General features: G+C 58.2%; 2 protein-coding genes across 15 annotated transcripts in view; one reads left to right on the top strand and one right to left on the bottom strand.

The window, feature by feature from the left end:
* Positions 1–22,862, top strand: part of POM121 (POM121 transmembrane nucleoporin) — a 59,041-nt gene extending 36,179 nt beyond the window's left edge. For 5 of the 14 annotated variants that reach the window (XM_063402308.1, XM_063402303.1, XM_063402307.1 and 2 more), the window contains 21 exons: positions 226–323; positions 481–568; positions 892–1,075; positions 1,170–1,258; positions 1,347–1,463; positions 1,549–1,650; positions 2,352–2,546; positions 2,662–2,812; positions 2,904–2,990; positions 3,096–3,203; positions 3,593–3,729; positions 3,836–3,946; positions 4,066–4,124; positions 4,234–4,327; positions 4,702–4,802; positions 4,915–5,020; positions 5,150–5,273; positions 5,755–5,816; positions 6,322–6,433; positions 10,564–10,767; positions 11,023–11,163. In XM_063402308.1, coding sequence (XP_063258378.1) covers positions 226–323; positions 481–568; positions 892–1,075; positions 1,170–1,258; positions 1,347–1,463; positions 1,549–1,650; positions 2,352–2,546; positions 2,662–2,812; positions 2,904–2,990; positions 3,096–3,203; positions 3,593–3,729; positions 3,836–3,946; positions 4,066–4,124; positions 4,234–4,327; positions 4,702–4,802; positions 4,915–5,020; positions 5,150–5,273; positions 5,755–5,816; positions 6,322–6,433; positions 10,564–10,727 — 2,289 coding nt within the window. In that variant the 3' untranslated portion in view covers positions 10,728–10,767; positions 11,023–11,163. Of the gene's footprint in view, positions 1–225; positions 324–480; positions 569–891; positions 1,076–1,169; positions 1,259–1,346; positions 1,464–1,548; positions 1,651–2,351; positions 2,547–2,661; positions 2,813–2,903; positions 2,991–3,095; positions 3,204–3,592; positions 3,730–3,835; positions 3,947–4,065; positions 4,125–4,233; positions 4,328–4,701; positions 4,803–4,914; positions 5,021–5,149; positions 5,274–5,754; positions 5,817–6,321; positions 6,434–6,741; positions 8,589–10,175; positions 10,481–10,563; positions 10,768–11,022; positions 11,188–13,261; positions 13,343–13,619; positions 13,792–14,722; positions 14,815–15,560; positions 15,632–16,314; positions 16,440–16,839; positions 16,943–17,161; positions 17,333–17,670; positions 19,399–20,164; positions 20,294–20,510 lie in introns of those variants that run through there. The other 9 variants (XM_063402304.1, XM_063402297.1, XM_063402305.1 and 6 more) reach the window with 7 other exon arrangements.
* A 190-nt stretch (positions 22,863–23,052) lies between these two features.
* NSUN5 (NOP2/Sun RNA methyltransferase 5) lies at positions 23,053–26,551 on the bottom strand. Its single transcript, XM_063402312.1, has 10 exons — positions 26,323–26,551; positions 26,080–26,202; positions 25,795–25,969; positions 25,608–25,716; positions 25,210–25,348; positions 24,719–24,834; positions 24,207–24,385; positions 23,922–24,126; positions 23,698–23,850; positions 23,053–23,531 (listed from the first exon to the last, which is right to left on the bottom strand). Exons 1-10 carry the CDS (start codon positions 26,413–26,415, stop codon positions 23,426–23,428), a joined length of 1,398 nt encoding a protein of 465 aa, XP_063258382.1. The 5' UTR covers positions 26,416–26,551; the 3' UTR covers positions 23,053–23,425.
* Positions 26,552–26,839: the final 288 nt, after the last annotated feature.

Genomic DNA, 26,839 nt, shown 5'->3' with positions numbered 1-26,839 from the left:
ATGGCTTTGAGGATCTTCTCCCTTCTGGAGTTTTGTGGGGTGGACCACAGATGCTCCATGTTCATCAAGTTCATCACATTCAGTGTCCTGGAAGCAGGAGGAGAAACAGCTCCAGTGTCCAGGCAGCTCATAGGCTGGCTTGGCAGTGACACTGCGGACATGGAGGGACAAGAGCTACCAAAGTGGTGGTGGGGTCACTCCAGATCTGTCGTGCTCTTCCCACAGAGCCTGTTTGACAACAAGTTTGATGACATCTTTGGCAGCTCCTTCAGCTGTGACCCCTTCAACTTCAACAGCCAGAACGGGATGAGCAAGGATGACAAGTAAGCAATCCTGGTGATGCTGCAGAATGGCCAAGATTGTACCAGGAGCTCCCTGCCTGGAATAGCACCGTAGTCATGGTGACACAGGGGACACACCTCCCTTCCCAGGCTGTGTCCCCATGGCACTGAGGGTGTACCCCATGTCTCTCCTTGCCAGGGACCGGCTAATTGAGCAGCTTTACAGGGAGATCACAGCCCTGAAGGAAGAGCTGGAGAACTTCAAGGCTGAGGTGCGTGATAACCAGGTGGGCAGGATAAGACCTGGGGAATGTTGGATAGACTGGTGGCTGTGTCCCTGGGTGGACAAGATAGTGACCCCATTTCTGCCCTGCCCTCTTCCCAGTGGCTTCCCCAGTACAGCGGGTCCCCAGGTGTGCCAGGAGGCTGCATCTCTGTTGGGGTCTGGGCTCAGCCCCACTGCCCAGCATCCCTGTGCTTTGCCCAGATGCACTTGGTACCCATGGGGGAGGTGCTGGACAGTACTGGTAGGCATTGGATGGTACCAGTGGGCCTTGGATGATCCTGGCCAGCACTGAACAGCGCCATCAGCCCCCACCTGTCCCCGCAGAGCACACGGGGTGTGGTGCAGCTGCGTGACCGTGCCAGCGAGCTGGAGGCTGAGCTGGCCGAACAGCAGCACCTGAAGCAGCAGGCACAGGACGAGAGTGAGTTCCTGCGCACAGAGCTGGAGGAGCTGAAGAAGCAGCGGGAGGACACGGAGAAGGCTCAGCGGAGCCTGACGGAAATTGAGAGTGAGCAGGGAGTGCCAGCACTAGCACAGGGTGGGGGTCAGCCCCGAGTGGGAGGTCCCAGGTGCTCAGCTCTGTATCCCTGCATGCATGGCAGGACGGGCACAGGCCAATGAGCAGCGGTACAGCAAACTGAAGGAAAAGTACAGCGAGCTGGTGCAGAACCATGCTGACCTGCTGCGCAAGGTGGGCTCCCCAAACCCCCCCCCAGCATCCCTCTCCCAGTGTGCCCCCAATACCAGAGGCTGCTCATTTCATTCTCTGACATTGCCAGAATGCAGAGGTGACTAAGCAGATTACAGTGGCCAGGCAGGCCCAGGGGGATGTGGAGCAGGAAAAGAAGGAACTGGAGGACTCCTTCCAACGGGTGAGCGAGCAGGCACAGAGGAAGGTGAGTAGGGATGAGGGAACATACCATGGATGAGCAGGGGCTCCCCATGGGGCGCCAGTGCTGCCAACCTCTCCCCCTGCTGCAGTCTCAGGAGCAGGCAGAGGTGCTGGAGACACTGAAGCAGGAGCTGGCAGCCAGCAGACAGGAGCTACAGGTCTTCCAGGGCATGCTGGAGTCCAGCACACAGGTGAGAGAGCACATGGGCACCCTTAGCACCCCTCTGGGCTGGGTAGCCAGGCCTTAATCCTTTGAGCGGTGATACCCAGCACTGGCATCAAAACCAGCTTCCTGTCATCTTTGCTAAATCTGAGTGGGTTTGAGGTCACACAGGTGGGTTTCACACTCCTGAGTGTGATAGTATGGGGAGCAATGGGCTTCAGCAGCAGGGATTATGGAATAAAAGGCCTGGAAGAACAAGGTCATTCAGCAGCTCTGCCTGCTGTAAGCCCAGGTAGCAGTGTGGCACTATATTGCATGATGTGCCAGAGGATATGCTATGCCTACAGTGCTGTGGAAAACAGCAGGGGTGCCTGGGCTCATTGTATGAGGCAGAAGCTGGTGGGAAAATGCAGTCAACCCATCTATGAAGTGGGCAGACTTGGGAGCAGGATGGCAATGGGGCAGAGGCAGCACCACTCTTCCATCAGGGTGGTGACAGTCATGATTAAAATGCATTTTCACTGATAAAAGTAAAAAGACTCCCCAGGAGCCTCACTTGTCACCAAATAAGATCATCAGTGCTGCTAGTGTGAGGAGCTGTGCTTGTGCAGGCCATGATGCACCCAGCAAGGACAGTCGGGGTGGCCCAAGCCTGGATCAAGAATGAGTCCCCAAACTGGAGGGTTCACCCTCGGCACAGCCCAAACTGCCATGTCATGCCCCCTCCAGGCAGGAGCAGAACAGAACACTCGGATTGCCAGCCTGGAGCAGGAGAGGGACAGGCTGAGCCAAGCAGCAGAGCAGCACAGGGACGAGATGGCAGCTCTGCAGGCTAAGCTGCAGCACCTGCAGGACATGCGCAGCCATGAGCAGGAGAGCAGCAGGACAGAGCTGGAGATGCTGCAGACCCAGCTGAGAGACAAGGTACCATGAGGGTCCTGCCGTTACCATTCTGGCCAGACCAGAGTTGTTTGGGTAGGCCCAGGTGCAGGGAGTGCCCAGTGGTTCAGCAGGGGCTCTGAACCCAGCTCTGGCCCAGCAGGAGAACACAGCGCAGACACTGCAGCAGCACCTGATTGAGGAGCAGCTGTCCCTGCTGCAGGGCACCATCCACGAGGCGAAGCGCATGGTGCAGGATGCCTTGGCTCACATGGAGGATCCTGCTCATGTCAGCTGCACTGGCTCAGCAGGTGATGCCCCTGCTGCTCCCCAACCTGGCGTTATCCCAGCCTGCCTGCTTCTTGTGGTCCCAGCTGAGCCCTGCTTGCTGTCTGCCTGCAGATTGCCTCCTGTCCCAGACACTGGCAGCCTCCGAGTGCACAGAGCGGCTGCAGGACGCACACAGCAAGTACCTTTCGGATGGTGCAGGTGAGAGGTGGCAGCCCCGGGCACTGGGCACAGGGGCAGCCCCGGCACAGGGGGCAGGTGGGCAGTGTGATGGGGCTGAGGCCTGTGTCTGCTGTCCTGCCACAGCCATGGGTTCCCTGCTGCCCTGCCTGGCCCTCTTCGCCCACCTGGTCAGCAACACCCTCATGCAGGGCAGTGCAACCTCCCATGTGGCCCCTGTGGAGCCTGCTGACCGTGAGTGATGCCCCAGGGTGGGCAGGGGATCAGGGTGAGGATGGGTTGGGATGGATAGGGGTCAGGGTGGGCAAAGGCTGGGGTGGGCAGGGAACTCAGTGGGCAGGGGCCAAGATGGGCAGGGGATCAGGGTGAGCAGATATCAGGGTGAGAAGGCACCAGGGCAGGCCAGGGCAAAGAGGGTACTGGGGTGAGTGGAGGCCAGGGTGTGCAGCGGTCATGGCAGGTCGCAGGGATAAGGCGGGCGGGATGCTGGGGCAAGTAGGGTGCTGAAGTGGGCAGAAACCAGGGCAGGTAGAGGCCAGCACAGGCAAAATGCTATGATAGGTAGGAACCAGATATCTCCTCCCGATGTGTGGCCCCCCTCAGCCCCCATGCTGCCCACACAGGTCTGCTGGAGCTGTGCAAGCAGTGTGGCAGTGAGGCTGTGAGCTACCTCAGCGCCCTGCAAGACCCAGGGATGGTGGCAAGTGCTGATTGCAGCCTGGTGACAGCCTGCCTGGGCCAGATCAGCGCCATCGGGGAGGTGGGTGGCCCAGGAGGGCTGGTGGGATGGGATCAGGCTGTGGCAGGCACCACCAAAGGGACTGTAGTGCTCCTGGATGGTCCCTTTCATCCCATCCTATTCCCAGGAGCTGCGTCCCAGAGGTCTGGATGTCAAGCAGGAGGAGCTGGGTGACCTAGTGGACAAGGAGATGGCAGCAACGGCCACAGCTATCGAAACAGCATCTGCCCGTATTGAGGTGAGGGTCCCCATGAGCAGAGGGGTGCCCACAGGCACCATGTTGGGGGCCTGCTGGGACCACTGTAGAGGCCAGAGAGGTGCAGCAGGTTCAGTACAAGCCTCTCTCCCATCAACCAGGAGATGCTGAGCAAGGCACGGGCTGGTGACACTGGAGTCAAACTGGAAGTTAACGAGAGGTGAGTGGTGATCGGAGCACTGGACAGAGCCAGGCAGGCAGGATGGGGACAGGTGCTGCAGACAGGGCAGCTGTTCCACAGGTAGGGCTCAGTGGGGTTTGTCTCACAGGATCCTGGGCTCCTGCACAGGCCTCATGCAGGCCATCCATGTCCTAGTCCTGGCCTCTAAGGACCTCCAGAGAGAGATCGTGGAGAGTGGACGGGTGAGCTGGGACAGGGGTGAGGGCAAGGGGGCAGGCAGAGATGTAGGAAGGGCTGAGGACAAGGATGAAGACAGGGGTGCTTGTCCAGCTGGGGGTCATCATGCACTTGCTGGGACATGCTGCTCCAACCCTTGTCCCACTGGGACTTCCCCAGCAGCTGCCAGGAGCTCCTTTACACCCCCAGGTGCTCACCCTGGTTTTGGTTTCTGGGGTGTCATGATGATCCCTGATCTGCCTTCCCACACAGGGACTCCTAAGTTCAGTGTGTCCCCAGCTCCCATACACATCCTGAATGACAACCTGACCTCCTCCTTTCCCCCCGGAGCAGGGGTCTGGGGGTGCCAGGTAACTAATTGTGCCGTTACCAATGGCAGGGTGCAGCATCCCCCAAGGAGTTCTATGCCAAGAATTCACGCTGGACCGAGGGTCTCATCTCTGCCTCCAAGGCAGTAGGCTGGGGTGCCACTGTCATGGTGTAAGTGCCACTGTCACCAGAGTGGGGAGAGGATGGTGGAGTCCTGCCATCACCACAAGGAGGTGACAAGGGTGGCGGGACGATGCTCGAGCTCCTCTGTGCTCTCCCACAGTGATGCTGCTGACCTGGTAGTGCAAGGCAAGGGGACATTTGAGGAACTGATGGTCTGTTCCCGGGAGATTGCAGCCAGCACCGCGCAGCTGGTGGCAGCCTCCAAGGTAGGAGCAAGGCTGCTACCCTGCCTGTGGTTCAGAGTGATGCTGGGGCACCATGTGGTCACCCCAAATCATGGAGCTGGTCTTCTGCTTGCCTGTCGGGGTGTGACCCCCTCCTCACTCTCCCACCAGGTGAAGGCAGACAAAGACAGTGCCAACCTCTGCAAGCTCCAACAAGCTTCCCGGGGCGTCAACCAGGCCACAGCCAGCGTGGTGGCCTCCACCAAGGCTGGGAAGTCTCAGGTGGAGGAGAAAGGTGAGTGTTGGGTTGCAGGGGTCTTAGAATCATGTAGTCACTGAAGCTGGAGAAGCTCTCCAAGATAATTGTGTTTAATTGTTCCCTCACCACTAACCATGTCCCCAAGCGCCACATCTACATGGCTTTTAAATCCCTCCAGGAACTGTGACTCCACCATGGCCTGGGCCACCTCTCCCAGTGCTGAACAACCCTTTTCATGAAGAAATTTTCCTTTTTATCCGGCCTAAACTTTCTCTGGCACAACTTGAGGCCGTTTCCTTTGGTCCTAATACTTGGAGCACAAACCTGCCGCAAAACCTCTGCTCTTGGCACTCACCATCCTTGGTTGGCTGTGCCCCCATGATCTCTGCCCCTGGCTGCCCCTCACTCCCTCCCTGCATATCCCATGGTGCCAGACCCTGCCACCAGCATGGGAGCTGCTGGGGGGCCTGAGTGGGGGAGCAGAGCTTGAGGGGTCTAGTAGTATCTTTCTCCACAGATAGCATGGACTTCTCCAGCATGACACTCACCCAGATCAAGCGTCAGGAGATGGACTCGCAGGTAGGAGATTCCCACGTGTTTTGGGAAACGCACCTCATCTTGTCTCTCTTGGGCTGCCTGGTGTGGGCCATAAAATTTGGGGTCACCATGCCCAGCTGCCCCCAGCTAGTACAAGCAAAGGCAAAGCCCAAGGTGTGAAGGCAACAGATGGGTTTGCCCAGGAGTCACAATCACTTTGTCCTCAATCCCTCCCCAGTGCTATTCCCACCATGACATAGCAGCCCATGGCCACCCCTGCCCCCTGTGTACTACCCACAGGACCCACCCCCTGCCTGGCCTGGGGCATCTCCGGGGAATTCCTCTGCCTGGGATACCCACACAGATCATCATGCCTTCACCTGCTTGCACAAGCAGTGCCCACCTGAGCTCCATCCCCTCCCTAGGTCTACTTGTGGGACGCACCTCTGTGGACTTTGGGCTCGATATTGGGGATATAATGGGTATGAAAGGGAAGTGCTTGGCGCAGCTCTGTGCCAGGGTGGGCATGTCCTGGCCATGTCCCCAGGTGCGGGTGCTGGAGCTGGAGAACCAACTGCAGAAGGAGCGGCAGAAGCTGGGGGAGCTGCGCAAGAAGCACTACGAGCTGGCTGGTGTGGCAGAGGGCTGGGAGGAGGATGGTGAGTGGTGCCAGCGCTGCTTCAGCTGGGTAGCTGCTGCTGGAAAAGGTGGGGCAGGGTGGAGAAGCCCTGCCTGCCATCCATAGCGTTTTGGCGAGGAGGTTTTGCTGCACCTGGCACAAGCCCGGGGAAAGTTGGCAGACATGGGCAAATCCAATGGGGTATCTCAACAGGAAAGACCCCAACATGTGGTATCTGCATCATACCCAGGCAGGGGACTCAGGTGCTGCTAGAGCAGCCCTGTGGTCCCAGAGGGATGAGGCAGAGGGATGCTGGTGGACCCCCTTACTCTGTCTTCCCACCTATAGCTGCAGATTAGCACCACTGGTAGAAGCAGCCCACGGGGGACATCTGGGACCCTGCGGGGGACACCCCTGGGACCCCATTTGGTGCAGTCTGTTGAGAAGATCCCCAACGAAGTGGTGCAGAAGCACACATCCCCTGTGTTCCCCCAGGAGCCACCTCCAGCACCAGAGCTGAGCTGCCAGTGAGACACCAGGACCAGTGCACAGACTGCACCTGTATTTATTAGAGCTGCTGAGGGTGGGGGGGTGTGTCTACGCGGGGGTCTTCAATCCTTTGGTTTTAGTTTTTGCACAGATCCCGAGAACTAGAGCCATCTCTGGCTGAGTGAGAGCAGTCGGGCTTCTCTTGCCTCTTGCTGCTTTTCCAGCCTTAATCCAGCCACTGGCTCGACCTGAACATCCCCCTCTCCTGGGAATAAGCATGCAGATGGCCCCAGGGGTGCCACTGGATGGGGGACAGCTTTTGGGGTGCTGCTGGGCTTGGTGCTAAGTGTGCTCCCCCTTGGCAGGGGCACCGAGTGCCTTTGGCCACCGCAGGCTGAGAGGTGGTGTTCCCATGGGACACCCTGGCTGGGACACAGGGTGCCAGGAATAGCTAGGAGAGGGACGGCAGCAGGAGGGATGCTGCCATGAGCTCCTGCCCCTAATTCCAGGCCACCAAAATGCCTCCCAAGCCCCCCCTAAGATGGGCTGCTCGGCCCTGACAGTTCACTGTGTTCATGCCAGCAATAAACCCTCCGCAAGGTGCTGGGTGTGGGTTTGGGCCACAACAGTGCCACTGCACAAGCCACCAGCTCCTGCGGATGGGGTGACTCTAGGGCAGCAGCACAGATGGTTTGCGAGGAAGTCAGGGTGTCCCAAAGCCAGAGTTAGCAACTCCCTGTCCTTGCTCACTTTGGTGCCACCCTGGTGTCATCGCCACCCTCTTGGGTGCAGGGGGACCAGGGCCAGTGTGGCTGTGGGCAGGGGTGGCCATGGGGCTGGCACCAGCCGGGGAACCTTTGTGCCTTGAGCAGGGGACTCAGAGGGCAGGGGCCATCAGCCACCCCAGCTCATATTGCTGCAGTAGAGACAGTGACGTCAGACCATGCAGCAATGTCCCCATCCCCCACCGTCCTGCTGGTGGCCCTGCTGGGGCCAAAAGAATTTGGCCTTTCTCCCTTTGGGAAGGGGCTGGGCTGTCACTGTGTGCTTTCCCAGCAATGCCCACCCGTCAGCACCCAGCTGGCACCTAGAGCAGTGGGACCTGCCATCACCGTAGCCTCAGAGCTGCCACCCCTCCACGCAGATGTCCAGTGTGCAGGAACCCACTATTACCGTGTTCCCTGCCAGCCCTGCTGCTGGACCACCCGGTCTTTGCGCCAGCCTGCCTGAGGGACCTGGACCTCCTCCTGGAGGTCCTGCTGCTTCCCCATCCTCAACCCGTGCTGGCTCCCGTCAGATGCAATACCAACCATCCTGTTCCTGCAGGACATAGGGAGCCCCAAAACCCTCCCCACTTTTTTGGGAGGGAGTCTTGCCTGCACGCCTAACTACCTCAGGCCTTGGGGCCGGGGAGCAGCATGGGGGTCACAGCGGCAGTGGGGGCTTGGGGACAGCAGCACTGCTCTTGGCCAAATCCACTTGTCCCTTTTGTATCTCAGCCAGGCATGGGCAGAGGGTCCCTGCAGTGTCCCCAGTGATGGCAGCTGGTGACGAGGACGGCAGGGGTGCCCCCCACTGCAGCACGAGTTGATTTGGGTTTTCATTGTATGATAATAATGACCATGTTGTTTGGTTTGGATTTTTCAATAAAGCCTTCAGCCCAGCCCCACAGCTTGCGGGGGGACACACGGGACCTGTGTCACAAAGGGGTCCTGGGCTCTGCCCTCATCAGTGTGCTCAGTAGCCCACAAAATGACTTGGTGTCAAGGTGACCTGGGTGTTGTCCTGGTGATGACCTTCAGCCTTTGTCCCCACTGTCCCACACCTGCATGTCCCCAGGGACGGCCACCCTGCATGTCTCAGCTGCGAAGGCACCAGCATGTGGTCCCTACTCAGTCCTGAGGAGCACAGGTGGCTTTGTCCTCCCTTCCTGGGGGGTGATGCTGCAGTGGGGAGGCCATGCAGATCATCCTGTGCTGTAGGGTCATCCCAGCAGAGCCATGGTAAGTGGGTCCTGCTGCTGGGTGGCCCACGGATTCCACAGACAGGGATCTCAGGGGAATGTCCCCTCCTAAGCATGGTTAACCCACCCTGGCAGACCTAGTGTCTTTCAGCCCTGCTAGGTCCACCTGGACCCCTGGGATGCAGAAAGCCCTGTGACAGCAGCCTCCCATGGTCCCTGTTATTTTCTCTGCTGTTGTCCCTGCTTGCCATGGTCCCTGCTCTGCAGGACACAGCTGACTGGCAGTGAGGTGGGAAATCTCCTGGGATAGCCATATCTCCTTGGGACCCCAGGGGCACAGCCAGCCAGAGAGAATTTCCCACAGTTCCCACCCCTGTCCTTAGTGCAGGATGGTGGCAATGGCGCCGTTCAGTTGGGACAAGGGGACAGGTTGGACACGGTGGTGACTGGGGAGAGGCAAGACTGTGCCTCCAGGTTCCTGCATGTAGGACATGCGGTCAGATATGGGGTCTGGACTGGGGACGTGAGGGATTTGGGGACATGAGGCTACGCAGGGACTGGGACAGCAGGACACAGGCTGGAATGGTATAGAGGGCCTTTAGGGGAGGGCGACATAGGGAGGGCAGAGGGGAGGACACAGAGGCTGGAATGATGTAGGGGGGGTTGTTAGAGACAGGATGGGAACACAGGGACCGGGAGGACATGGAGAGTGGGGTGGTGAACAGGACTGTGGATTTGAATAGACATGGGGAAATTGGAATCTGGGTGGGGGAGACGTGGTCGACGTGGAAGGGATGGGGGTGGGGACGGGGGCACACATGGCCTGGGGCAGGGGAGATGGATGACGAGGAGGGGAGACCCTGGCCGGGGCACGAGAAGGGAGGACGGGGGTGTTCTGAGGGGTCGCGGGGGAGGGATGGGGACGCGGGGCCGGGGGCGGCAGCAGCCCCGCCCTTCCCGCGCAGAGTATGCCGGGAGCCCGCCGAGAGAGGGCCGGCCGTCCTCCCGGGGAGCCCCGCCCATCGCACGAGGCGGGAAGCACCGCTCACCCCAGAAGCTCCACCCGATGAAGCCAGGCCCCCACGCTGACGCAAGAGGGCTGGTCCCGGCCGCCCTCATCTCTGAGCCCCGCCTACAGACGGGGCCCCGCCCGCTCTCTGCATGGGGGTAGGACTGGTCGCTCTGGCACTGGAAGCCCCGCCCATTGGGCGTGCCCCTTCCTTAAGCCCCGCCCCCGCAGTACGTGCCGAAAGGGCTAGCCGCGCTCTCCCTGAAGCTCCGCCCACTCGAGGAGCTTCCGCCCTGCTGTTAAGGCCTGCCCCGCCCTGCCCCGCCCCGCCCCGCAGAGCACGCCGGGAAAGGCGGGCGCGCGGCGATGGCGGGCGCGGCGCGGGGCGGGCGGCGGGATGGGGCCGTGAGGGCTGCGCTGGCCGTGGCCGCCGCGCTGGCGCTCGCCCTAGCCCTTGCCCTAGCCTGGCTGTTGCTTCGGGGCGCGCTGCTGGGTGCGGCGGCGCTGGGTGCGGCGGGCGCCTGGTGCGCCATGCGGCCTGGCCCGCCCGCACTGCGCCCGCCTGGCAAAGCCGCCGCCAACGGGGGCCCGGCCGCGAGGGCTGCGCCGTGTCGCCCGCAGCCCGGGTAGGCTAGGGGAAGATGGGGGTGGAGGGGGCGGGGAAGCTCCAGACCTCGTCGAAGGCGCTGACTGCGCTCTGTCTTCACAGGGTTCCTCGCTGCCGGCCGCAGGCCCCGCGCCGCCGGTACCCGCTGCCTGAGGCCCGGCCGGCCGTGCCGCTCTGCTTGCCCGCCGCCCGCTGGGAGGGCGGCTCCCCCCGCAGCGCGCCTTGGGCCCGTCGTGCCACCCCGCTTCGCAGCCCCGTCACCGTGAGAATCGCCCCGCCAGCCGTCGGCATCGCCCGCTCCCCGGCGTGAGTACGGAGGAGACCGAGACACACCTGGGGGAGCCCGGTTATCAGCCACGGTGGGGAGCAGGACACACCGCGGGGAGCCCTCAGCCGGCTGTGCTGCAGCATCCCATCTCGAGCGCAGCCATGGGGCTGGGAGGATGGTGCTGTCCAAACCTCCGGGAAGGGCTACGTGGGAGAGCTGTGTTCTCCCTTCTGTGGGGGAATCAGATCGAGGATCCCAGCCTGCCTCACACCTCACTCTGCTCTGTTCCACAGTCTAGAGCAGCTGGTCTCACCCCTGGCCTTCCCAGCCACCAGCAGCTCTGACCCATGTGCAAAGGAGACTGTGCTGAATGCCATCAGGGAGAGCAGGAAAAGGGCTGTGGAGGAAGAGGAGGAGGAGGACCAGACATTTGGGAATGATCAGGAAAGCAAAAGAAGGTAAAAAAAGAACAGTTCAAGTTGCAGCCAGTATGTTGGGAAGGTCACATATGGGATTCTTGCTCCAGAGCTGACAAATGGGGTGTGTCCCAGACCATGCCAGGCCCCATGAGAACTGGAGTCGCGGCTGGAAAAGTACTATAAGAAGTGATCTGCAAAGAGGAAGCACACCCCATCCATCACCTGGCCCTTGGTGCTGCATCTAAAAGTCCTCCTTTGCGGTTGAAGGAATGTGGTTTAGGTGTAGGTCCAGTGTGTTCCCCTGCCTGGCTGAAATGTATTTTGGGAAGCCTGTGTGGGAAACAACTTGTCTGCTCACAGGGATTTGCAGACTGGGAAAGCATGGTAGGAAATGTTGGTATCTGCTGTGGGCTCTGTCCTTCCGTCAGCACTGGGCTCACAGGAGAGACAGGGTTACCAAGTGGAAGCATTGCATTTGGAGAGCTCCAAGCACTTCCCTTGTGAGCTGATTTTGCAGAGAGAGGTGAAGCAAGAGAGTAAACTAGACATGTCTGCTGCTTTTGTTACTCAAGGTCAGGAACTTCCATCCCTGTGTTCAAAGGAGGGAGGGTTCTATGGTTTTGCCAGTGTCCTAGGAGCTGAGAGCTGTGATCTGCCCAAGCCTTTCCAACCACCCAGCCACACCACTGCCTTGCTATCCCACCCTCTTGCTTTTCCTAGAATCACAGGATGATTTGGATTGTAAGGGGCCTCAAGCTTATCCAGTGCCACCCCCTGTTATGGGCAGGGGCACCCTTCATTAGACCAGGTTTCTCCAATCCCTGTCCAACCTGGCGTTGGACACTTCCAGGGATGAGGCAGCCACAGTTTCTCTGGGCAGCCTGTGCCAGGGCCTCACCACTCTCGGAAAGAAGAATTTATTCTGTATATCCAACCTAAATTACCCTGGTTTCAATTTAAAGCCTTTCTGCCTTGTCCTATCACTGCACTTCTTGATGCAGTCCTTCTCCAGTTTCCTTGCAGGCCCCTTCAGATCCTGAAAGGCTGCTGGGATCTCCACACAACCTTCTCTGCTTCAGGCTGAACAGCCCCTGATGTCTCAGCCTATTTCCATAGGGAAGGTGTTCCAGTCCTCTTACCAAACTTGTAGCTGTTTTTTAGACTTGGTCCAGTAGTTGCTTTATCCTTCCTAGTTGTGTCCATGGAGGCTCTTCTATCTGGGCTGGAATGGGGAGCTGAGACACTGCTTGGGTGGTGCCTGGGGCATTGTCCTGCACTGGGGCTGCTGCTGGAGGTGGCCCAGGGAGCAGAGCAGGGTAAAGCAGGGGCACACAGTCTTCCTTCAGCACTGAATCCCTATCTCTGAATGCTTGGCTCATTGGATCTGAGCCCCACAAGAGCTAATCAGGACAACAACAGAATGGGTGCACAGACATTTACTGGTTTTTTTAATATGCCAATACAAAGCTCTGCCACAAAAGCCAATTTTGAAGGCATTAATATCTGGCAAGCATGAGGAATGCTTGTAGATAGAAAATTCCATGTCTTTGGTGGACAGAAAGGAGCTGTTGCTGATGGAGAGTGTGGGATTGCCTGTGCCTTGGGGTCAGCATGCTCTGGGCTTGAGGGGAGCACCTGACCAAGTGACAGGGCTGTCCTTCATCCCCAGCTCCACTTTACAACAGGATGACTTTTGTGATTTTAACACTTCAGATCCTCATGAAATCATAGTGGAAAGGGGAATTCAGTTTTTGACTTGAACTGTCTGGGGCACTGGTTAGGGAGAGGTCGGAGGTGCGAGTTTCAGAGCTCAGGTCTGTTCAGAAAGACCCAGCAGCTAATTTCTTGAGTATATTGGCTTGGATTTAAGGAAAGATTTTAAATTTTTTTTATACCAAACTACTATGCCCAGCAGGCATCTGGAGGAGCTCCTGATGACAGGCCCACAGGGAGAGAAAATCTGCAGCAGGGTGTAGATGGGGGAAAGCTCTGTCCTGGGTATTAAGTGCCAGGAAAAAAGCAACGTTTGATCTCTCTGAATGCTCAGCCTGCCTTTCCCCAGGCTGGAAGAGGCTTTTACACTGTCATAGGCTTTCACACTGTCTTCCCGCAGGCGCCATGACAGCAGTGGAAGTGGGCAGTCAGCATTTGAGCCGCTGGTAGCCAATGGTGCCCCTGCTTCTCTCATACCCAAGTAAGTGCCCAGTGGGTCAAAAGCAGCTCCTGAGATGAGAGGGAGCAGATGTCTGTGGGATCTGGAAGAAGAGCTTGGGTTTTGCTTGCAGAGCCTAGCTTCAGGGCAGAGCAAGAGAAGCTGTGGTTGTGCCTTCAGTCTGTCACCCTGTGACAGCTGGGCTGTGCTGCTGCTGAGGGTTGTTTCTAAGCAGGATTGCCTTCCTTCACCTGCTCTGCAAGGAAAGGACTGGTGGGCAGGAGCGGTGAGGAGCTCATCAAACCTTCATCCCCTCCAGGCCAGGCTCTCTGAAGAGGAGCCTTGTCTCACACTGCCCAGATGACTGCTCCAACAAGAGGTCTCGCACCTCCTCCATGAGCTCCCTCAACAACACCTATGCTGGTGGGATCCCCAGCTCCATCCGCAATGCTATTGCCAGCTCCTACAGCTCAAGCCAGGGTGTCACACAGGTAGGGACACTAGGTTGACATTCTTTTGGGATCACCCATGTAACCCTAGCTCTGGGCTTGTGAGGAGACACCGGTGTGGGCTGGGTGTCTGGATGCAGTGTGCTCAGCCTGGCAGTCTCACCACCCTGGGGATCAAGTGGGCTGTGGGCCATAGTCGAAGCAGCAATTAGCTGGTTTTTGGAGGAGTCCCAGGCTGAGCTGTACTGCTGCTCTTATACCAAACCAAGCACAAGACTGTTTTCCCCTTTCTCCTCCTTCTTGGCCAGTCTGTTAGACTGGATAGATCCAGGTTTAGGAGAAAAAGAATGGTTTTGCTGTGCTGACACCTTTTCAGCTGGAGTCAGCAGCTGTCTGTTCCCACTCTGCATCCTACCTGCAATGGAGCCCTGCTTGTGGTCTGCCTGGGCTTGCAGATGTGCCAGGGACACCCAGCCATGGCTACTGGAGCTCTGTCTGTATGGGGAAAGGTTTGCTTCAGGCAGTGGGAGGTAGGGCTTTGCTGGGGCTGCAAAGAGTCTGACCCTTGCATTGGGATCCATTTGCTTTGAACTCCTGGCAAGGAGTTGCTAACTCCTGCCAGAGCAGCCCCACACAGGAGGGTGTCCAAAGCAGTTTGGTGGCCTTCGCCTGTGTCACACAAAGGCAGGAGCAGGCCCAGCAGTGTCCTCCCTCTCTGTGCTCAGCCAGAGCAGTAAAAGCCATGGAGGCCACTTGTTCCTCACGTGGATTTAACTTGGGGTGGCCAGACTTTGTGCTCCCTAAAATGTGGAGGGGAGTTTAAATGGTGGTGAAACAGGAGAAGCTCTGAGCTCGTTGGACTCAACAGCCGTGGCCCTGGGCATTGGGACTTAGTGTGGGTGAGCAGGGAGGAGGGGGGCTGTGCTCGCTGCTATACCCATGCCAAGTTACTGCTGATATCTCTGCATTGCAGCTGTGGAAGAAAAGTGGTGTGAGCGTGTCCCCTCTGTCCAGCCCAGCATCCTCCCGCCCTCAGACACCAGAGTGGCCTCTCAAGAAAGCCAGGTAATCAGCTGGTCGCATGGCAAGTGCCTGCTCGCTGATGGCCAGCCAGCAAGAAGGCAGTCCTTCCCAGACATCTTAGCACACAAGTCCCACTTTCCACTGGAGCTGGGACAGTCCAGGTCCTTCTCCTAGACATAATGATGTAGAGACCCACTTGTGTCAATTGACCTCTGTCACCTTGTCATGCTGTAGCATGTCCAAGCTGTGCCACCCCTGGCCCTCTCCCAAGCCAGATCGGGGATTTAAGGGCACAGGTTGCCGCAGTAGTGATGTTGCCTCATGGCATTGACATGGTCTGGATTGCTGGATCATTGGGAAAAATCACACCCTAATTTTTGGCATCTCAAAGTCAAATCCCAAGATCTGTATTTTAGTGCCTGCCTTGGAGCACAGCCTGTGTTCTCCTCTTTCCCAAGTCAGAGGAGCCTGAGCTTATGTCAGAACTAAAACTGTCACAATCGACTGGGTGGGCCCAACCTGTGTAGGGCAGTGACTCCCATTTGAGACCCCTAGCTATGCTCCTGGGGCTGACTCGTGGAGAGTGCTCAGCCAAGCTGAGTCTGGAGCAGGAAGCAACTCCTCTGCCTGGAGCTGGGCAAAGCTTTTGTCCTGAGATCTGTTTGCAGGAGGCAAATAAACACACCAGGGATACTTGTGCAAGTCTTCAGCTTCTTCAGTCTCATCCTGCTCCCTGGGGACAGGGCTGAGCCCAGGGTTGACCCTAACTGTCCCTCCTGCTTACACAGGGAAGAGGAGTCACATTATTCCAACACTTCCACCCCAGCAAAATCAGACAAGGAGCTGCAGACAGAGAAAGGTAAGTGTAGATGTGCCCCGATGCTGCACCCAGGTCACCAACAAGAAAGCGTGACAGGAGGCAGCTGAGATCTGCAGTGGGATTGGCTTGAGGGGTCATGAGGAAACTTGGCATGTGCTGTTCCCCACGCAGTGGCACTTCTGTTTGCCTCAGTGATTGCCCAAGTGGGATTTCCAAGTGATAAGACGATGCTGACAGTGTTGGGCTGCTAGCAAATGTCTGAGAGCTGGCTTGCAAGGAGGAAGTCCAGCTCCTAACCCAACATGGGTCAGGTGTCAGCCTTGATCCACAACCTGCTGTGGCATGACTAGCAGCATGAGTAGCATGAGCTTATTCCAGTGCTTCCTCAGCTAAAAGAGAGAGGATATCCTCTGCCCATGGGAGATGGGCCCCATGATACAGTGTCAGCTGTGGCATCTGGTTTTGGAAGGCAGTGTGGGAAGAGGCCAGGCAGCTGGGAAGGGGCCACTGCCCCACAGAGCCCCACCAGCCTCATGTCATGGACCTCCTGGATGTGAAGTTGCTCTTCTGGGGCATCACAGCTTTGTCCTCAGTATCAAACTGTGCCCCTGGCCCTTCCTTCTGAGCGGGCCACCCAGAATGGGGTCAGAAGGGACAGCCCTGTCACTACAACCAAACACTTCTCCAACCCAAAGCTTGACCTGACTTGTCTCCTTCTATAGTGGTGGAGTCACCAGTGTGGAAGAAGCAGAGTTCCCTGAGCCCACCATCCACGTCAGGGAGCAGTGGGACACGCAAGCGAAAGATCCCGTTGCTGTCGTCTCTCCGTGGGGACCAGCTGGTGCTGGTATGTTGCTGTCTCTTAGCCCCTTTGGCCCCACTCTGGCAATAGAATGTGCTCACTGCAATTTCTGCAGGGCTGGGGGCACACTGACCTGCCTGCCCTCAGGAAGGAGGCCCCGTCCTTGGCCGAGTGGGAAGTGACGCTCTCCCCAGCCCCAGTGTCTGGTGGGCTGTGCGTGGTTGTGCTGCCTGCTGCCGGACCAGGTAATGGCCTGGGGAAGGCCTGCTGTGCCCTCAGTGCCACGCCAGGGGCCCACCAGAGTTGGGGACTGGAGCTGCACGGTAGCTGCGGCAGGACCACCTGCTTCACAGGGCTCGCCACAGCCAGTCGCCAGCACACCTTCAAAGAGGCTCTGCCCGTTTCCCTGGGAAGGAGCTAAGCTGCTGCTGATCTCTCTTGGCAGCCCCCACCACCTCAGCTGGGCTACTCCATCACCTCAGAGGACCTGGATGCAGAGAAGGCGGCAGTGCTGCAGTGGTTCAACAGTGTCTTGGAGGATAAGGCTGGTAAGGATGGGCTGGGAATGTGGAGGGGTAGGATCACAAGTGGTCTGGGTGTGTTCTTGATGCCTTCTAGCTGAGGAGATCCCATGCCTTGTGGTGTTGGGTGAGGTTGCCCAGGGCTGTAGGGTGTAGGTGCAGTTCCCTTGCCTGCTGGGAAGCTCTGCTAAGGGTTTGTTCCTCACAGCCAGTTGTAGGTCCTGATATCTTGCTGTTTCTCTGTAGATGCAGTCCCCAGCACCACTGCAGAGATGATGCCTGTGTCCAAGTCACTGGTGTTTGCTGTGACCTCCCCTGGGCCTATGCCTGCCTCCACAGCTCCTGCCCTGGCTAGCTCCTCACCCCTAGACAGCCTGAAGAAGATGCAGAGCAGCCAGGCTGTATCCACAGCACCAGGTGAGGAGGAGGAGAGTCAGCACAGTGGAATGCTAGCAGAGTCGGGCAGGTGCAGCAGGAACTGCTTGTTGCCTCTGCATGAGGCAGCTGACAAACCCCACTGTTCAAATGCTCTGCTGGCAGCAGAACTAGCAGTCAGGGCTTGAGGGGACACCTTTGGGGATGCTGAGCCCCTGGTCCTGCTGGAGGCTATGGTGACCATGGAGGGTGGGGTGTGATGGGAGTTTTTGCAGCAGTGGGTGGGCATCTGGCAGAAGGGTGGGCTTCTGAAAGTGCTCCCTTGTCTGTAAATAAGCTCTTTCTGTCTGTCTTGTAAATAAGCTCTTTCCCCTTTCCAGACTCTACTGGAGCTGTGGCAGCATCCAAATCACCTCCATCGGCTGCACAGCCACCTGCTCCTGCTGTGTCATCGGAGTCAAGCACCCTGCCTGCCATCTCTGCTGACACCAAGCCCATGCTTGTATTGAGCACACCTACTCCCAGTGCTCCCCCTGTACTGGCGGTGCAATCCCCCAGCAGCCTGGCACCTCCTGTATTCACTGAGCTGGGCCAGACCCCCAGCAAGCCTCCCTCCTTCCCAAAGCCAAGCATCCTGTTTGGGATGCTGAACACCCCTCCAGCCAGCCAGCCAGCAGTGCCTGCATCCACTGCCGTGCCCACCGCAGCCACAGCTGCATCCACTGCTGTGCCCACCACAGCCACTGCTGTGCCCACTACAGCACCCATCTTCAAACCCATCTTTGGTGCTGTGCCAAAGAGTGAGAACGCAGCAGCCTGCACAGCTGTCACTTCCACCACAGCCACTGTGTCTGCAAGCTCAGGCCCTGCCTCAACATCTTCCACATCCTCCATATTCAAGCCCATCTTTGGCAGCATCACTGCAGTTTCATCTCCAGCAAAAGTCTCTCCTTTCGCCTTCAATCCCATGGCACAGCCAGCCTCAGAGCCACCAACTGCCTCCACAGCTACTCTGGCAGGATTCACGGGTCTTCCCAATGTCATCTTCACCACTGCAGCTACAACTGCCACCACCCAGAGTTCCTCCACAGATGCCACCATTAAACCTGTCTTCAGCTTTGGACTGAACCCACCTGCTTCCACTGGCCCTGCTCCCAGCGTGACTGTCACCGCTGCCACCTCCACCAGCACAGCCCAGCCCTTCCTGTTTGGGAGCCTTGCCAGCTCAGCTCCCAGCACAGAAACCAGCTTTGCCACCTCAGGGCCTGTGTTCCAGTTTGGGAAGTTGCCTCCAGCCACAGTCACTGCTACCACAAGTGTCCCTGGAGGCCCTGCCTTTGGCCAGGTACCTTCAAACTCAACAGTTGCTGCCACCACCGTGGGCTTTAGCATATTTGGGAGCACTACACTGACCTCCTCTGCCCCAGCCACCACAGCTCAAGCACCACTGACATTCGGCTCCTCCGTTTCAGCTTTTGGCAGCTTTTCAGCCAGCACAAAGCCACCGCCGCCATATCCCAGCACTGGGAGCCAGCTCACCTTCAGCAGTGGGGCTGCTGAGAGCCAGGTGCCCACCAGCAAGCCTGCTACTGGACCCATCAGCTTGACCCCCCCGTTCAGTTTCGGAGCCCCCTCAGCACAGTCGGTGGCTCAGCCAGCATTTGGCAGTGGTGCCCAGCCAGTCTTTGGTACAACCAGTTCCCAGGGCTCCTTTGGCACCAGCAGCACCCAGGCAGCGTTTGGGACCACCACCTCGGTGTTCTCTTTTGGAACAGCCACCTCCACCACATCCAGCTTTGGTGCCACCACCCAGACCACAAGCAGCAGCACCAGTGGCACTGTCTTTGGCACCACCCCATCTCTGTTCACCTTTGGGGCCACCACCCAGCCAGGCCCCTCCACCAGCACCTTTGGGATGGGTACACCAGGCCTCAGCAGTGGGTCCCCAGCTGTGGCCTTCAACTTTGGAGCTGGGCAGAGCGGGGCAGCCCCAGCAGCAATGCCCTTCGGCTCATCTCTGCCACAGAGTGCACTGGGAGCGCAGAGCCAGAGCACCCCCTTCGCCTTCACCATGACCAGCACTCCCAACAGCAAGCCTGCATTTGGAGGTGAGTCATCATGGAATGGGTCATGTTGGAAGGGACCTTAAAGATCATGTTGATCCACCCCCCTGCCTTGGGCAGAGACACCTTTCACTAGACCAGATTGCTCAGGGCCCTGTCCAACATGGCATTGAACATTTCCAGGGTGGGATGGGGGCAGACTGGCCATCCTGAGAGTCTAGAGTTGGGCAGTAGTATTCCTGATGCACCTCCTGGGGTCCACAGCACACAGGGGAGGCACTCCCATCACTCTCTGTAAGGATCCTGGCCCTCTGGGGAAGGGTATCCCTAAACTCTGCTCATTGGCCCCTCTGAAGGCACCTGCTCCGCATCCAAGTGTTATGCAGGAGCCAAGAGCGTCTTGAGTCCTTAACAACCACATGGAACACCTTAGCAAGCTGGAAGGCTGCCAGCCAGCAACTGCCATCACTTCATGTTTGCTCTCAGGGTTTCCCTAACACTTCAGATCCTTGCTGGACATTCCCAGGTCCCATGGAACTGAAACCCACGCAGTGAACAATTCCTTGATCTAGAAATGCCAAGGTCTTTGTTCCTCCCTGTGCAGCCCTGCTGTTTGGAGAGCCCAGGGATTATCCAAAGAGTGTAACTTTTGCATTAAAGGGGGTTTTTAGGAGCAGAGGCTGGTTCCGGGCGATGGTTTGTGTTGCTTCGGCCCCCAGAGAGCATCCTGTGCGTCCTGTAGGTGCCACCAACTCCCAAAGACTCTTTATCCTTCGTCAGCCCTGGCTCACAGTGACCTGTTGCTTTCCAGGAGCTCCGGTGCCCACTTTTGGGCAGGGCACACCTGTCCCCGGAGCCGTGGGCAGTGGAAGCAGCACCCTTTCCTTCAGGACACCCAGCACTCCTGCCTCGAGCTTTGGAGGAGTTGGCTCTTCCTTTGGTAAGGAGGGAGTTGGTGTTCGAGCCTTGGGGAGCTCGTGGGTCATAGTGTCTGTCCCCTTGGGCTGGGAACAGTGGTAGGGCCAGGTGTGCTTTGGGAGATGGCTCAGGTGGTACCTGCCTGGACTCCGGGGGATGCTGAGCCTTCCGTTCCTCCCAGGGTGAGGCTTGCACTGATCCCAAAGCTACAGAGACCTAAGCAACCTTTCTATTTGCAGGTTCATCCACTCCCACCTTCTCCATTGGGGCAGGATCCAAGACGGGCACTCGCCAACGGCTGCAGGCACGGAGGCAGCACACCCGCAAAAAGTAACCCTGGTGCTGCTGGGCTCTGCTGGCCCACACGTGGGAGGCTCTGGGCTGGAGCTCTCCCTGTGGTGGAGCCACGCCCCATCCCTATCACCCACTAGAGACCATGCTGGGACAGGATAAACCAAACTCTTGTTACTTGAACAGTTCCAGAGCCAAGGCTGGACACATCTCTGTACATATCCACAATGTTCTTTCCCTCAGTTAAGTTTGTCTTGGTTAATAATATGTACATTTCTCCCCATTTGCTTCTTCTAGCTGTTCCCATGCCCTGCCCCAGCCCTTAGCCAGCCCTAAGGCCATGTCCCACTCAGAGCCTGGCTGGCAACATGCTGTGTTCCAAGTTGCTGTCAGACACCATCTTCACCAGGTCCCAAAATCTTTCCCATTGTTCATCCCATGGCCTAGTGAACATGGTTCCATGGCTGCAGCCAGGGCAGGTTCCAGCCTGGCTCTGTTTTGGTGCCACAGGTGATGGCTGTGGATACAGTTGGGTGACAGCCCCCACTGGGACCTAATGTCCTGCTACCTGCAGCTGTGGACATGCTATAGCCCGGGACCTGGGCTGGAGGCATGGGGTGAGGATGGGGGTCCCCCCACCCCTCTCCCATCTCTGCTGCTCCATGAGGCTGTGGGCAGCCCCCCACCCTTCTCCCCAGTTCTGCTTTGTCTGTGCTCCTGTTCTGTGCTCACTGAATCGAGTTTGGAGGAAGAGCTGAACCGTGTGTGTGGCGGCATGTTGGTTATGCCGGATTTGCTGTTTGGAGTTTCTTTTTTGGGGGGCACCAGTCCTTGGGGGGAGACTTGCCCCAGCTAATTGGGTGTTGACAGTAGCATCACTGCGTGGCTGCTCGTGCTGGGGAGTTGTCCCTTCCATGTTGTGACTGAAAGGCAGCTGGGACAGGGGGTTTCAACTCTGGCAGTCTCTCCCCTCCCTTTCCTTCTCTCCTAGTACCTCTTCTGCACTTCAGGAGGCTCTGGAATTGCTCACAAAAGGAGTCGAGAGCAGATGCATTTTCCCTCCAATCCCAAATCCAAGTTGTTTTTCATTTTTCAGCTCATCTCCATCCCAGTGGGTTTTACTAGCTCCTAGGAACTGTGGTGCTGCTTCTCCTATCCCCATCCAGCCAGGAGTGGGAATCCCACCCTTCCCTGCCTTCTGTGGGAAGAGACTGCCAGAGCTGGGGTTCACCAAAGAGCCACCCCCTGCCCTGTCCCTGCTGACGGATGGGCACTCCATTCCCAGGAATGCTTTGCTGCTGGGTTTTTACTCTCCGAGCCGTGTGAGTGTGTGTGTTTGCTGAGGTCTAAATTAAAAAAAAATAAAAACACAAATATTTAAACATTTTTTAACAAAATAAAAATTTATTTTTATATTTAAGCTAAATTGCCTTCAAATTCCTTCAAGCTTGGTTCAGTGAAGTTGCCTGCCCCGCAGCTGTTAGTGTTTAGCTGTTCCCACCTTGGCTGTGCCTGCGGGAATGTACTGTGCTGGGAAAGGCAGCTGCACCCTGCAGGCTCTGCCATGCTTCCCCTACTGTACATCATCCCCTTCCTTTTAAATGTGACGTATGTGGATGTGACTAAACCGTTTTTGTTTGTTTTTTAAAGTTTTTTAATTATTTCTCTGAGGGTGAGGAGCAGGAGCTCTCACGTTGTGTTGCTGAGTACCAGGGTCAAAGCAGAAGGGGCACATGATAGACTCTGTGTGGCACAGAGGGAACACAGCCCCGTAGTAAGGGGACATAGAGGACCTGCAGGTGTTGGTGGGAATGTTCTGGCCATCACCTACCAGCAGGGCCGAGGGTGCAGTGGGCCAAGAGTAGCCAGGCTGGGAAAATGTGTCCTTTGGGTTGGAAGAAGCAGATGGGAAAGGGCTAGTGCCTGCTAAGAATGACCCTGGGGTGCCCCAGTTAGGGTCCTGGGCCAGGAGAACACCTGCTCACCATCCTCAGGGTGCCAGGACTTGGCCAGGTCAGCTCTGACAAGATGGGGATGAGCTAGGATAAGGTTGAGGGCACCCTAGCTTGGTCCTGCCCCCCAAGCAGCTGCCCCACTGTAAAGAGGCAGGCTGTTCCTTCCCTGCCACACAGGCCCTGCTGGGAGAGCCCCTTGTGCCTGGGGGGAAGTTGGGTTTTAACTGACTGAAGAGTCGGATCATTCCCAGTGTGGCTGATAGGGATTTTAGTGTGAATGTGCAATTTTTGTTTCCTCGCTTCTTATGTCCCCAGTTTAAAATAAAATGACTGTGTTCACATGTCCATGCCTGTGTGTGATTCCTGGGGCTGGAATTCCCCGGGCAGGGTAGTGCTGGTGGGGTTCAGGTTCATGTGTCCTTGCTCCCCCAGTTCAAAGAGGTGCAGGGACAGGATTATTATTTCACCTTTTCCCCCACACTTTACTATGAGCAGTGGCAATTTCAGGGCAGGACTGCACAAATACACTGGAAAAGACAGTGAAGAGAGAAACTTTTAATCTGCTTCATTCCTACAGTGAAACGCTTTTTCAAAGTTCCACATCAGGCTAGGGGTTGGAATTTTGGAGAGGAGAACATGATAAACCACCCTTAATCCATCTGGAGGACCACAGCCCTGTAAGGTGCAGAGTGGGGATTGCCTTGGGGGCAAACCTGGGGCAGGGACTGGCTGCAAGGGGCAGCCCTGGGTGAGCAGTTGCCCCTTTCTGGCACCAGCGTGGTCCCAGTGTTGACACTCAGCCCCTGCTGTCACAGAATTCTCACTATGACTGCAGTTGGCACACAGCTTGTGTTCAGGCCAGTTCCCCACAGCCCAGCTGTGCAGAGGTTTGTCTAGAAAATGTTGTTTCACTCTTTCATCCACTGCTTTTTCTTCTTCCTCTTCTTGGGAGCTGCTCCTGGCTCCGTTCCCTCTCCTAGCTGTGGGTTCTCCTTGCCTGCTGCAGGCCGGGAGCTGTGGACAAGACCAAACAGCCTGAGCCACACTTGCCAGTGCCACAGTTCCTGCCTTTCTGTTCCCACAGCCACGTCCCCTCAAACCCTCCCCAGGGTGCCCAGAGCACTGACCTTGGCCATGATGCCCCCAGAAGCAGCTGGAGTCCCCCACAGAGCCCTCTCACCTGGAGGCAGCAGCCCCTTCCTTGCACCGCTCCAGCACAGCCACGAAGAAGCCATGGGTGAAGGTCTCTGCAGGGGAGGCACGGAGGCAACTCTCTGCTCCAGAGAAGGCAGTGAGTCCTCGGCAGGGCCACGATGGGAAGGCAGTCACCAGCCTGTGGCATGGAACAGGGGTCAGCACCAAACCCTGCCCTACAGCCCTCCAGGTTACCTGAGCCAGACCCACCTGAAGGCCGAGCCCCACTCCTGCAGCACAGCCTGCACCACATCCTCGTTCTCCTCCTGGTGTAGGGAGCAGGTGGAGTAGACCAGGCGCTGGAGAGCTGGAAAGCTCAGGGCATGGTTGAGGACTCGGCGCTGGAAGCCAGCCAGTGCCTGCAAGCGTTCAGCACTCGGGGCTGCCTCCTCCCCTGGCCCCCGAGTCACCATCCCTGCAGGACAGGAGCTGTCACACAGGGTTTGCGCACCCACAGCCTGGCTCCAGGTGAACAGCTGGAGCCTCACACATTACCTGAGCCACTGCAGGATGGGTCAAGAAGGATGTGGGTCACCCTGCTGTATTTGGGGTCTCTGGGATCCACCGTCAGGAAGTCCTGCTGGGCCAGCTGGCAGCCAGTGACCCCTGCCCGCGTCAGCAGCGTGTTCATGGTGGCCACGCGCTTGGGGTCCACATCAAAGGCAAAGATCTGTCTGAAGGCAGAGCCCAGTACCCAAGAGAAGCTGTGAACAGACCACCTGGCCCCCAGGAACACTCAAATACTGAGCAGGCAGACCTTGAGAGCTGCCTCCCCTCTGGCAGGGTTATGGAACAGGGTCAGGGCTGGGGATTGGGAGCAAACCCCTATGTGATTTTATGTCCTCTCAGGTCCTTCCAGTGGCCCAGAACTGTCAGAGACACCAGCTCACCTGGGTTGGTAACAAGTTGCAGCTCCTCCTGCCACCTTCTTGTGCTCTCTGTGGGCTTAGGGGGACCAGGGCCACCTCCCCACTTCCCTCCACCCCTGCACACAACCCTGCCCTCACCCCTTGTTCTTCAGGATGGCAGCCAGGTGGCTCGTCTTGTTTCCAGGGGCAGCACAGGCATCAATGACATGTGAGCCGGCAACAGCGCCAAGGAGGAAGGCAGGGAGGCAGCTGGCCTGCAAGAGGGCAAAGACGGTCAGAGGGGTGGGCAGAAACACCTGGCCCTTCCTCAGGCATGGCTGATGCTGTGGGGTCACAGGGACCACCACGACACAGGGCCAAGGTCACCACCACACTCCACCAATAGCCTTCCCCAATCCACAGCCCCCTCCTCCTCCCAGCTGCTGGTGGTCCCCAGCTCCCCCAGGGGTTTTATACCCCAGGATTTCATCCTGAACCTTCAAGCAATGGAAGCAAAGCACCAGGGAAGTCCCACAGTTTCTGCTTAGACTTAAATACTGCAGCAAGCTGAGCCACCGTGGAAGGAGCTCACCCTTCATCCGTATCAGCAGTTCTCCTGCCCCTGCAACTTCCTGCTCCAGTTCCCTCACCTTGTCCTGCAGAATTATGTGTCCTGCAGTGTACAGCAGGTTGTCATGGAGGTCTGTCTGTGGAGGGAAAACCAACAGCTCCGGGAGATGCAGATCCAACAAGAATTTTTTTCCAGAGAGGGTCTTCAGCTCCTCCACACTGCCCAAGAAACAAAGGGAGCATGAATACAAAGTCCTAATCCCGGTGCCCTCAGCAGAGCCCAGGCTAAGAAACCCCTTCACCCCACAGCTCCTCACCAGCTCCAGGCAGCACCCACATAGGCAGCATCTAAGAGTGGGGAGTGATGGAGATCCCAACCCAATCACTCTGAGCACCAAGTTCAGCAACCATTCAACCACCAGACCACACCACTTGTGGACATTCTGGGAAAGGTGGGATAGCAGAAAGGAATACTCACCTGGCTGCCTTGCCCAGGTAGGCATATCCCTGGCGCTTGAAGAAGTCGATCACATCGTCCACACAAGTCTTCAGGGTGTTGACTCGGACGTAGCGTGGGACCTGGGAGGCTGCAGGGGCTGGACAGGTCAGACACAGCCCCCCACTGCTCCCAGCACAGGGTGCCCACCCAGACCGAGAGCACTCACCTCCGGTGCTTACTGCCTCCTCCGGGGCCAGCAGGTCCTCGTTGCGGCTCACCCTGTGCCGCACCTTCATGCGGGCCAGCTCGGCCTCCAGCCGCGGCCGGTGGCGCCGGGCCAGCGCCTTCCACCGGCCCCCGCACTTCAGCCCCTTGCCGAAGAGCAAGTCATACACCAGGACCTGCGGGAAGGGGACGAGGTGAGCCCGGCCCCGCCGCCCCAGGCCACCGCAGCTCCAGGATTCCGCGGCTCTGGGACACCGCGGCCTAGGGCTTCCGTGGACGCCCGTACCTTCGCCAGCTGCGGCGCCAGCTTCTTCTCGGCCTGCAGCAGCGCGGCTCCATCCAGCAGCTTCTCCAGCACCGAAGCGTAGCGGAGGGTCTCGGACACCAGCGCGTACAGCTGCCGGACATGCTGCGGAGCAGTCAGCGGTGAGCACCACCGGGCCCGCGCCGGGCTCGGGGCCTTCCCCCGCCCTCCCGGGTGTGATTCCCCCTCCCGGCCGCTCCGCAGCCCCGGCACCTTCGGACGCACCGGGAAGCCGCTGTTGTAAACGAGGCTCTTGAGGCCGCCCTCGCCGCGCTCCAGCCCCGCCAGCACCGCGGCCGCCGCGCTGTACAGCGCCATGTGCGCCCCGCGCCGCTGCCGCCCCGGCCTCCGGAGCCACAGGGGGCGAGCGCGGCCCCGCTCCGGGCTCGGTGCCCGCGGCAGAGCGGGCGGGGGGCACGGGGCGGAGCGAGGGCCATGCGGGCTCTGCTGGGCAGCAGCGCCAGCGGAAGGACGCTGGTCAGCCGGGCTACACTATCATCGCAGTGACCCAGGCCCACCCAGTCACCCCGGTCACTCCCATCACCCTGGTGACTCCAGTGATCCCAGCCACCTTGACCACCCTGGCCACCCCATCATCACAATGACCTCGGCAACTCTGGTGATCCCGGCCACCCTGACCAACCAATCACCCTGACCATCCTGGTTAGCCCGGACATACCAGCCACCTCTATCACCCCAGTGATCCTGGTCATCAGCCACGGACACCCTATCTGGTCCCTGC

This window comes from Prinia subflava, chromosome 8, assembly GCF_021018805.1.
Source record: "Prinia subflava isolate CZ2003 ecotype Zambia chromosome 8, Cam_Psub_1.2, whole genome shotgun sequence".
NCBI lineage: Eukaryota > Metazoa > Chordata > Aves > Passeriformes > Cisticolidae > Prinia > Prinia subflava.
This window is presented reverse-complemented; position numbering and strand designations above follow the sequence as displayed.

Bases quoted from the DNA above. Each gene is read 5' to 3' on its own strand.
- NSUN5 (XM_063402312.1), bottom strand. From the start codon at position 26,415: ATGGCGCTGTACAGCGCGGCGGCCGCGGTGCTGGCGGGGCTGGAGCGC. The intron at 26,203-26,322 runs GTGCGTCCGAAG...ACTGCTCCGCAG, and splicing joins TTTACAACAGCGGCTTCCCG to CATGTCCGGCAGCTGTACGC. The intron at 25,970-26,079 runs GTACGGGCGTCC...CCCTTCCCGCAG, and splicing joins TGGCGCCGCAGCTGGCGAAG to GTCCTGGTGTATGACTTGCT.